This window comes from Haliotis cracherodii, unplaced genomic scaffold (genome assembly GCF_022045235.1).
Source record: "Haliotis cracherodii isolate W230 unplaced genomic scaffold, xgHalCrac1.p SCAF_6, whole genome shotgun sequence".
Classification (NCBI taxonomy): Eukaryota; Metazoa; Mollusca; class Gastropoda; order Lepetellida; family Haliotidae; genus Haliotis; species Haliotis cracherodii.
Window position 1 is genome coordinate 41,031,429 of NW_027266319.1, and position 11,782 is coordinate 41,043,210.

The 11,782-nt window shown below is 40.4% G+C and overlaps 1 protein-coding gene across 1 annotated transcript; it reads left to right on the forward strand.

The window, feature by feature from the left end:
• Positions 1-7,195: 7,195 nt before the first annotated feature.
• Positions 7,196-10,078, forward strand: LOC139445954 (caveolin-1-like). The gene is made up of 2 exons (XM_071227200.1): positions 7,196-7,252; positions 9,746-10,078. Exons 1-2 carry the CDS (start codon positions 7,196-7,198, stop codon positions 10,076-10,078), a joined length of 390 nt encoding a protein of 129 aa, XP_071083301.1.
• Positions 10,079-11,782: the final 1,704 nt, after the last annotated feature.

The following is an 11,782-nucleotide window of genomic DNA, read 5'->3' on the forward strand; positions in this document are numbered from 1 at the left end:
AAGCATGTATTAGCAACAGGCAACGAAATATGGACACAAATACAGGCCATAAGTAACGGGAAGTTTCATATGTGTAACGTGTTATCAATAATTATAAGAAAATGAAATTCATGCTAACTGTAACAAATATGAGAAAAATGATGAATCGATGTTTTAATTCACAAAATGCAAAAACATGGATCCATGTATATAAAAGCATTTCACAAACTTATATCAGGCTTTTGAAATTAATACGAGTTTCTGTTGGTGACCGTTGATCAGTCATTGAAATTCAGTTTCAATGCTTCACCTGCGCTTATAAGGCTTCTTCCCACGTGTTTACGTTGTGTTACGGGGTGAAATAGGATTTAACGTCGCGTTCAAGATTATTGCAGTTATATATAGCGCCCGCGCGTGTGTGTCTGCTCTACCACTCAGGGACTTTACTTGTGTTTAGGAATGACTGCATGTTTTGGTATGAAATTTATACAACAGAGAGTTTTGCATGCAAATGATTTTAGATAATTATTTCATCATAATCCTACTCTATACAGAATGAACACATGTGGTTATCATATGTCTCTTGTACATTGTAGAATCTGTCTTTACAAAATAATCTTACACAGATTTAGAAACTATATGTGTACTATATTAACATTATGTTTTTTATTCAAAGATTTGCCTCACTCATTTCAACTGCAACGCACTGATTATATTACTGCATAGAAGTGCGCCTCAAAAGTACACCTAAAAGTCGGCCATCGTGTGTGCTCAATGGCGACGTGCTATACGGGAATGGCGGACACAATGGTTGCTAGGGACGCACAACAACAACTCCGCAACCATGGCTGCCGATCCACAAGTTTGGAGGCTGACACAACCGTGGTTGTTTATTCTCTGACACAGTTTACTACACATGTCCATTTATGTCCCGTCCCCCGCATTCCACCGCTCCCCGCGGCTGTGACCCGCACCAACACCGACCCGTACCGCAAGGTCGTTGGAGGGGAGGCGGGAGGTGTTGGGGCGAGGGAGGGTTGAGAGACCAAAGTCAAACGTATAAACATATACTCTTAGAGATCAACCTGGATTTCAATGGTGTCTATAACTACTTAATCTAGGACCTACAAACAAAACAAATTAGTAACAAAAATGTAGTCAACCGTTACTATAGAACTCACTTATTCATACTATCTACTGTGTTACCTAAAAATTAGGAATAATCTCCAAGTCTAACAAAACACAAGGGACACAATTATCAGCTAAAAATAACCTGTCTGTCATTTTTAATTGGAACAATGCACGCAGTTTGCAATGTATATAATGTAGTGTATCATTAGCATTATTTGTTTCTGGGGCACTGTTGGCCCAGTCGTCTAAGGCGCCGCGATTCTGGTTTCGCCAGAAACCGATGATTGTGGGTTCGAATCCCGGTTCGCCCCGATTATGTTTCTAGGTTTGTCAGCACCATACCCGTGCTCGTTGGTTTCACCGAAGCGGTCTGAGACCTGCATCACTTCGGGCTTTCCTCCCACATTAAGCTGACACGCTGTGATATAACTGGAATAATGTTAAAAGCGGCGCTAAACCCAACTCACTCACTCACTCACTATTTGTTTCATTACGAAGGAATCACATATTGACACATGATATATTTCGCCAAGCACAGACATAATTATGGACGCTTTACGCATTAGGACCTGACCCTCATATGTGTGGTATCCCAGCCACCAGTGCGTTTGCCAAGTGAACGACTGAAATAATGTTCCACACCACAGTTAGCACCATATATAAACCTGATCACTGCGCAACCCACCGTTCAGTCCACTACATGAGGGATACACATGTTCAGTTTTCCCTGTTGTTCGCATAAACTGAATATGATAACGAGGATGGATCGGACTTGACTGCCTTCCAAACATTGGCTTCACTGCATTGAGAGAAACTTAATGTACGGAAGCCTTTTAGGGCCATCTGCTTTTAAATTGTTTTTGCTTGCCTTGAAATTTCAAGTTACTAATTTGAAAATTCAAGATAGATAATTTGAAATTTCAAGATAAGAAACTACCTCGGAATACATGTATCTAGTACTGGTGAACTTGTGATCAAGTATAGTAATGGTGACAAAACTTATTATCTGAAAAATTCAAGATCATTATCTTGAAATTTGAACTTACGTATCTTGAAATTTGAACTTGGTATCCTGAAATTTCAACATGGCATCTTGAAAATTGAACTTAGTATCTTGAAATTGTAAGAAAAAAGATAGAAAAGCAAATGGCTCTAAAGGGCTTCCGTAAAAATGTGTCAATCCACAACATAATGCCAAGCAGATATTTTGGTCCCTTCGCATTAACAGATCTTTGTAAGGAGATCACATATACATATGGTGCTCTGTGAATTTCCCACATGCGAACATTACAGTCCTTATTTATTGACGTTTCTATGAACGATGAGTGTTGTCAGCGGGTCATGGGTAGTCAGGTATTTATGGAACGGCAATGAGAAGTCTTCGATTAAAGGTGTCCGGCAATAGTTATCAGTAGTAAGAATTGATCACCTACGCCATTAAGTATTGGTGAATATAGAGTAGCGAGCGATGTTGTTAAACGCCGCTTTGATGTGGGGGAACCCCCCGCAGTATTGTTGGTGGAATTATAAGATGTTTAGCGCATCGGGAAAACCAACGAACACGACTGTAAAATTCGAACCTACGATCATAGGTTCCTGGCATCCCCAAAGGATGCAAGTATGTACAGCGAATAGTTTCGCCTTCGACTACTGGGCCATCCTGATACAAGAATAAAAAATACCGCTGTGGCTTTATTTGAGAAGATTCATTCAATGAGAACCTGACACCATGTCCGCCATGTGCTTCTGTCTGCAGAAGGGGACACCAGTGGTTGTTATTTACGGGGACAGAAACTACTGTTATATTGTATAATACACTATGTATATATATTGTAAGTACTCACAGTTCAATGAAGTGAACAGCTTCCTCGCTGGAATGGCTAGAACGTCTTCCCGGAGAAGTATCTCCTGGCCTGGCGCTCTGCAGTAATTGTTTTTGTAAATGTTGTTGGTGCTGTTTGCTTTTATAATGACCGTAGCTGTTGAGTTTGTAACAGGTCTTTGCTGTTGCTGTTGTAGTGACTGGTTCTTTTGATGATATAGGGGTTGTTGCTGTTGTAATGACTCTTGCTGTTGTAATGGTTGTTGCTGTTGCAATGTCTGTTGCTGTTGTAATGGCTGTTGCTGTTGTAATGGTTGTTGCTGTTGCAATGTCTGTTGCTGTTGTAATGACTGTAGCTGTTGTAATGACTGTAGCTGTTGTAATGACTGTTGCTGTTGTAATGACTGTTGTTGTATTGATGTAGCTATTGTAATGGCTGTTGCTGTTGTAATGACTGTAGCTGTTGTAATGACTGTAGCTGTTGTAATGGCTGTTGCTGTTGTAAGGGCCGTTGCTGTTGTAATAACTGTAGCTGTTGTAATGACTGTAGCTGTTGTAATGGCTGTTGCTGTTGTAATGACTGTAGCTGTTGTAATGACTGTTGCTGTTGTAATGACTGTAGCTGTTGTAATGGCTTTTTCTGTTGTAGTGACTGTAGTTCTTGTTGTTGTTGTAATGACTGTAGCTGTTGTAATGACTGTAGCTGTTGTAATGACTGTTGCTGTTGTATTGACTGTTGCTGTTGTAATGACTGTAGCTGTTGTAATGACTGTTGCTGTTGTATTGACTGTTGCTGTTGTAATGATTGTAGCTGTATTGACTGTAGCTGTTGTATTGACTGTTGTTGTAATGACTGTAGCTGTTGTCATGACTGTTGTTGTATTACTGTAGCTGTTGTAATGACTGTAGCTGTTGTAATGTCTGTTGTTGTACTGACTGTTGCTGTTGTATTGACTTTTGCTGTTGTAATGACTGTTGCTGTTGTAATGATTGTTGTTGTTGTTTTATTGACTGTTGCTGTTGTAGTGGCTGTTTCTATTGTACTGACTGTTGCTGTTGTAATGACTGTTGTTGTATTACTGTAGCTGTTGTAATGACTGTTGTTGTATTGACTGTTGCTGTTGTAATGTCTGTTGTTGTATTGACTGTAGCTGTTGTAATGACTGTTGTTTTATTGGCTGTTGCTGTTGTAATGTCTGTTCTTGTATTGACTGTAGCTGTTGTAATGACTATTGCTGTTGTAATGACTGTTTCGGCTGACTGTTGTTGATTTTATACCGGCTGTTGTTATAATGGCTGTTGCTCTTGTATTGACTTGGTGGTGATGTTGTTATGGCAGTTGCCAGGACAGTCACAACTGGGGAACTGGTTGGTTGTGTGTTTCCTCTGAGTGACGTGGCGGTGATGTTGTTATGACAGTTGCCAGGACAGTCACAACTGGGGAACTGGTTGGTTGTGTGTTTCCTCTAGGTGACGTGGCGGTGATGATGTTATGACAGTTGCCAGGACAGTCACAACTGGGGAACTGGTTGGTTGTGTGTCGTCTCTGGGTGACGTGGCGGTGATGATGTTATGACAGTTGCCAGGACAGTCACAACTGGGGAACTGGTTGCTTCTGTGTCGTCTCTGGGTGACGTGGCGGTGATGATGTCATGACAGTTGCCAGGACAGTCACAACTGGGGAACTGGTTGGTTGTGTGTCGTCTCTGGGTGACGTGGTGCTTATGTTGTTATGACAGTTGCCAGGACAGTCACAACTGGGGAACTGGTTGGTTGTGTGTTTCCTCTAGGTGACGTGGCGGTGATGATGTTATGACAGTTACCAGGACAGTCACAACTGGGGAACTGGCTGCTTCTGCGTCGTCTCTGGGTGACGTGGCGGTGATGATACTTACAACCACATGTTTGCAGTTAGCGACTGCTGTTTCAAAGTTCAGAATTCACTGCCAGAGTGGGACAGCCGGCGACCTGATCATAACGTATTGATCTCATCACCGCGATGTCGAGTCGAGTCAATCTGATGTCTATTATTGCGATATCATCTATATGGGTCGGGTACCATGGAAGTCAATTAAAGCTTCTTTATAGCTTTGATCTGGTTTGATTTTCCACACGAGGCACAAACAGCACATATCCGGGCGTTGACGATAATTACTGCCAGTACTATTGCTTTCTCGATTAAATAAGCACATGTCAAGGATCTAGTAAAAATAAACACCCACGTAATAGAGTTATTCGCCATTTCATATAGGATTTAGATAGAAAAACTAATCACACTGAGTATGTGACCAGTTTTCTGATGGCAATAAAGAATCAGGGACGTTTGTCATCCTCTGTAGAGTTACTACAAGTTGAATACACAAGGTTAAATTAGCATATACAGAGCTGAAGTAGCATATGTAAAAGTTATACCACGAGTGTAATCGTTGAAATGGTCAGACAAACCAGACATGATACGGAAAAAAGAAGTTCCGTCATTGTCAGTGGTCTTTAACTGACAATTCAGTTAATCAATACACGGAGAATGGAGACATGCTTTAAATAATGTTATAGTAGCGCGTGCAGTGTTGAAACTTTATTGACAAATGTAGCTTTGTTTGTTTATTTGTTGTTTAACGCCTCACTCAGCAATTGTCCCGCTATAAGACGTCGGTCTGTAAACTATCGTGTCTGGACCAGACAATCCAGTAATTGAATTCATGAGCATCGATTTACGCAATTGGGATACGATGACATGCACCAACCATGTCCGCGCGCCTGACCACCCGATCCCGTTAGTCGCCTCCTTTTAGTTGCTGAAGACCAATTCTCACCCGAATCTTCACGGGTCGAATGTAACTTCAAATGTAGAGTGTTTCAAAATGAAATGGATGGCAGCCATCTTGACTTCAGGATTTAAAATCTCTACATGTGGTGGTGTCTTTAAGAAACAAGATAGTGCCTTGTTTCGTGTACAACGCCACAAATATGCTTGTGTAGTTTGACGTTTTACTAGAGTGCACGTTACGGGGAGTCTTATTTCAATTTGTATAACACCAGTTATCCTGGCATATCTCATTGGAAACTGACACCTATATAGCTGGGGTCACTGTAATATCAAGTGTACGTAGTGCATTGTACATGTATATTTAAGTAACTAATAGTACGGGTGGGGGGGGATAATGCGCGTGACAGGTATTTCTACAACACAAAATCATAGGTCTTTTAATGACATAAAGAACGAGTAACTTTCTACGATTCTACGATAGAACTTCCACGACAGAAATACCTCGATTTCTCGAGAGACACATTTCCGAGACGATGTTAAATTCTAACTCATTGAGGGGCCGACATTTACTCGCGGTTGCCATGGAAAGCAAGGATAGGATAATTACATCATTTCATGGGTAGTAGGTTTGTAAAATGCCATGGCGTTGTAGAAAGACCTCGGGGTCGTTGCGTTGAGAGAGTAATTTCGACCTCCGCTTATTCTCAACACTTCAACTAACCAACCTCTGCCCTTTTGCAGCCATCCCACTTCTCTCTCTCTCACTCTGTCTGATGATGATGATGATGATGATGCTTATTTGCACTGAAAATGGTGTTAACCAGATGTAACTACAAAAAGTTGGAAACATTCTGATCGGATTAGAGGCAGACTGGATCAGAAGATGCTCTTGGTTCAGCCCCTCTTGAGTCGATTGTGGTGAGTTGATGACCTCATGTCGTAGATACCATATGTCCCTCAATGTAAAAAATAAATATGATATGTTCTAAAGGATTGAACAGCATGAAAAATGTGTATCGTGCCTGAAAATATGCTCAGGCCAAAGTCCCCTCGGGATCTTGATTGCTCCAACAACTACAACTCCTTATAATGTACCTTAACGCAAATATATACCTGATCTTGTCCCTTTGCTTATCAGAGACCGGAGTAGGGAATGTTTACCAAATCACTTAAAACTCTCAATCAACTCCTACTGGGGGGTAACCATAGCAGAGAGTTTTGAATAACCATCAAACTAACAAGTGAATTCAGGGACATTGAAATTTGAGACAGGTCACGTGACCTGTCGTCTGCTGTAACGTCCATCCAAAGGGGTGTGGTGTGCTCCATTTTCGAGCTATTCGTAAACTTGGACACGTTGCTGCTTAGCAATCTGGGATAACAATTTTTGTTGGGGACATTTAAGGGCCAGTGTCAAGGCAAACGGCTTTAGTTTCAGCTGGACAGTCTCCGTGCAACAACTCGGTTAATTTACTTGATAATCACCAAATCTCAAAATGGCAGAACTTGACATGATGAACAGGGATCCCAACAGTCTCAATGACCACTTGAAGGTACGTATTTAATAATAACAATGATTTGAAAACATGCATCAAAGTGCAAATTAAGTTTTGAACGTACATGTACTGCTTATATACCTTTAATTACACGCTGTATACAGAAATGGGAAATAAAAATGTTAAAGAAACTAAAAAAGAAACTAGATTTTAACGTATATGAAGTCAATGTATGATTCCATACGAAAAACGGATAGGATAAAATTGCTGGTTTGCTCAATATATGTTTATTTGGATGGATTTTTTATTCGTCTTAAAAAGATACTTTTATTTAAAAGTGCAATATATGAAGGTATCTCCGTCATGTATTGTATCATTTTAATGACACACATATACTGCTCCACGATATATATGATGTCCACAAAAGTCAGACTTTTAATCAATAATATGTTCAATTCTCCTTTCATCCAGCATCGTGTCACGGGGGCATGTCAATCATTACATCTCGGTAACTAAACGTGATGGTTTAATGTGAATCTCTGTGGGTTTGCCTATATCAAATTTCCCTCCACGACACACTTTGACATAAATCATCAACGATATAGCTACGTGATCGATCGTGCCAAGTGTCGAGTGAATGGTTCTGGGTGAATGCAGACGCACCCGGGCATCGGAATCAATGAAACCTTATTGAAAGTAGCAGTACAAGAACTGGGTTACGGGTTGTGTTCTCGGATCATGTATAATGTGTAGGTATTTCAGTAACGTATGGCCACACATATTTGTATGCTGAAAGCTACCGAAAAATATGATACAGTCTACAGTCAAAGAAATACAACAAGTTACTGGAAAGATTATGGAACTATTTATCAGGTTTCGGAGCAACATTAACAATTCCCGATTCTGGCATATTGTAATTAGTTGCTTACACTTGAGTGCGTCTCTCAAATGACATAGTATGTACTGTTTTCTGTATGAAGTCAATAATCCTCGCAAAAATTTGTTTTTCCTTCAGTTTACTCAAATCCGTTACTGAAGACTTACAATAGATTTTCGATATATCATGCATATATATATATATATATATATATATATATATATATATATATATATATATATATATATATATATATATATATATATATATATTCAAAGTTTGGATCGTTTGTATATTGTTGTTACGTTGCTAGGGCCCTGTTGCCAATGACAACACAGTGATCGGCACGTAGGGACCGCAGGGGAATAGTGAAATGTATGTGTTATGATGGGTTTGTCAATAAAAGCTTTTGTCCCCCACTGGGGAAGTGCCCGGTCCTGTGTCTATGTAGACGAACTATGTGTGTAATCATTTACTATAGTACGACGCCCCTATTGGAAAAAGTCCTCCGACTTATAAGCGTTTCTTATGAAAAGACCTGGACAATATCTGGTGTTAATATGAACCCCAAATCACGTATTGGAGTCCTATCTATATGCACGTATTTATTAGTTAACTGTACACGCATTTACGTGTTAACTGTGCACGTATGTATGTGTTAACTGTGCACGTATGCATGTGTTAACTGTGCACATATTTATGTGTTAACTGTGCACGTATGTATGTGTTAACTGTGCACGTATTTATGTGTTTACAAACAATCTACGCACTTGCGATTTGCGAGAATAAAAACTGCTTTTGATATACAGAAGCAATAGTAAAACATTGTGAACCGAGAAGCCAGTGGAATACTTCATGCTGCTGAATTGCCTTCCTTCGCGTTTCCCTCTCTGGCCGTTGTTGGATTGTCAGATATCTTCACTCACTGGGTTGATCAACTTGGTTATAAGCAAGAATGAGCAAGAGAGTGTATTCTAACACTCTTCAAATAATATTCCTAAAAATGGCTGCACACAGTGTACCATGTTGGAAATCGAACCTGTGTCTTCAGTTTGACGAGTGAATGCTCTGCTGCCACAAGGGTAAAAAGAAATTTTACCATATTATGCAGCACAGCGTTCAGTTGTTCAAACTGCGTATTATGATTCCGAACTGTCCTTGTGGTAATCTCGGCTTTGCCGCCTGCGTTAAGACGGCATGTCGTGATAGACGTGAAATGTTCAGAACGGTGTAACCTCCCTCACGCACCAAACCACACACTCTAGCCCATGCTATTGGTAATCCCCACTTAGGAAGCTAGTCATAGCGTACAAAAACGACATTTACACATAACTTGCAATACAACAATGACACAGTTTATAAGTTCATCTTTAATCTGGCGTCAAAGTTTCCATAGAGTATTACGTTTAAATTTTGCTAGAACTACAAAACAGATTTTGGTAAGAAGGATGGACTGATTATTTTATTATATCCTTGCCGTTTTCTTGTCTTTTATGACCCATGCTTCTGCATTGTCCACGATGTCATTATGTTGTACTTCCTAAATCGAAAAAAACCCCTTGAATTCATCCCATTATACTAAGGCGTAATACAAATTGTCCACAACCATATCTATCTTATTTCGTGACGTTGATATCTAGAACTCACACACAGCTTATTTCCCTTGTTTGCAGGTGATGTTCGAGGATGTTATCGGGGAGCCCGAAGGAGCCCACAGTGCAGATTGTGTATGGCGTAACTCCTACAAATGCTTCACCTGTGGCAAGAGCTGCTGTTACACCTTCCTCACCTTCATCTGTGCTATTCCCCTGGCTCTCTGCTGGGGATGCGAGTTCGCCATGATGTCCTTCCAACACATCTGGCAGTTCACACCCTGCCTCAGGATGTGCAGCAGCTACCTTGGATGCTACCAGAAATTCTTCGGCTCCCTCATCAACTGTTGTTTGGCCCCGATCTGCGAAGCATGTGGTCTGTGCTTCAGTAAAATCGCCGTCGCCAACAAATAACCCACAATCTCATTAACAACGCTGCATCAAAATGCTCAGGTTCCTATTGGACGAGACGTGTTCGTGAGGATGGAAGGGACATCGACTCTATTTCTTGAAGTTCTGTCTCGCCGGCTGAGAAAACTGTCTTCCCCCCAGAAACTGTGATATCTTTCCTGTACCCTTTGATGTCCATTGTGTGTATATATATAACTGTTGTGTTCCATATACACGTGTATATGTACCTATCTTGTTTATTTCCTTTCTGTTGTTTGCTTTGACAATCAAATTTGAATCATATTGTACATAGATTATTGTCTGTACAATCCAAATAAATCTTTACTCACGTGTGTTATCTGGTAGATGGTGTTTTGGGGATAAACACGTAAACAGTAAAAGTAAATATTAAGTAGCAGAACATATATAGACAGCGCAATCATGTTTGCAAAAATATGCAAACAGATGGATGTTTACAAAGAAATAAAGACACTTCATAAAACTCAATAATGGTCATGACAAGTCTAATGGCTTTCGACAGACAGATCCCCTCACACATAACGCTGCGATCGGAAAACACGACATAACGACCTCACCCCGACAGATACTTACAGTCGTTATTTTTCTATGAAATAAAAATGTCCAGCATTTCACACGTTTTCGGTGCGATTCAAACCTCAGTGTGATTAACGCCCTCACTGAGGCACCACCTCGCGTATCCTATTTTCGAGCAGTTAACACGACGTTGCTAATATGTTGATGCATGGTTGAGTCAAAACTCAATTATTGTTTGTAGCGCTAGCTGATTTCTTTGACAATATAATTCAGCTATATTCCTATAGAAAAAGGATTCCACGACAAAAGGTGTGAAGTTCAGCTGCACTCGAGTGCCCTTTCCTGTTTCCGCACACCTGATTGGTTTGGTACTTTAGTCAGGTCTATAATGGTTCGGCAAGTCTGCCTTGCCTCAGCTTTGAAAATAAGGACTGCTCTGGGTTCTGTTTGGATTTTAGTTATTTTATTTTGTAGATATATATTATATAAATGAGAAATCTTTAGTTCTGGGTCTAAATGTCAGTCTGAGGGCTTTCATGAATGAACAGCCATGTTTGTCGCACAGTTTTCAACGTAATTCTTGCCGCATTAAAATTCAAAATGTAACCAAAACCTATTTACAAAATCGGAATGTTGTGAATTTAGAGTGTTAACATTATTTGACTCTGCCTCTTCATCATGACGCGGGAACCAAACTCTGAATGACTGCGGACTGTCCTGACGGGTGCCCAGTACTTTACATGAGCCCAATGTCGGCAGGCAGGAAGTGGGCACTGTCAGGCCGTCACACCTCTCGTTATAACAAATCACTGCCCATATGCCCGTTTTATATGCATGTGCATATACACATGTCCACGCCCCAGCTCCATGGTAATCAAGGATATTATCATTTTTCAAAATTTCATTAGTAACGAGTTTGTAACATATACGAATTTTCACTCGAAATCAAAGCTGTTTGGTTAAGAAGATTATGGCACGAGGACGATGGCACTGTAGATGTAGATGCCCTGGGATCTGATCGCTGTGAGGAAGTGCCACCCAGGACTGTGCTTCAAATACAAGAGTATACTGTCCGTCCGTAAAACATATGAATGTTTTTTCACCCGACAGTCAGCAACGTTTAAGTCATTTCACGACAGCCTGTAAATAATCGAGTCATAACCAGACAAACCA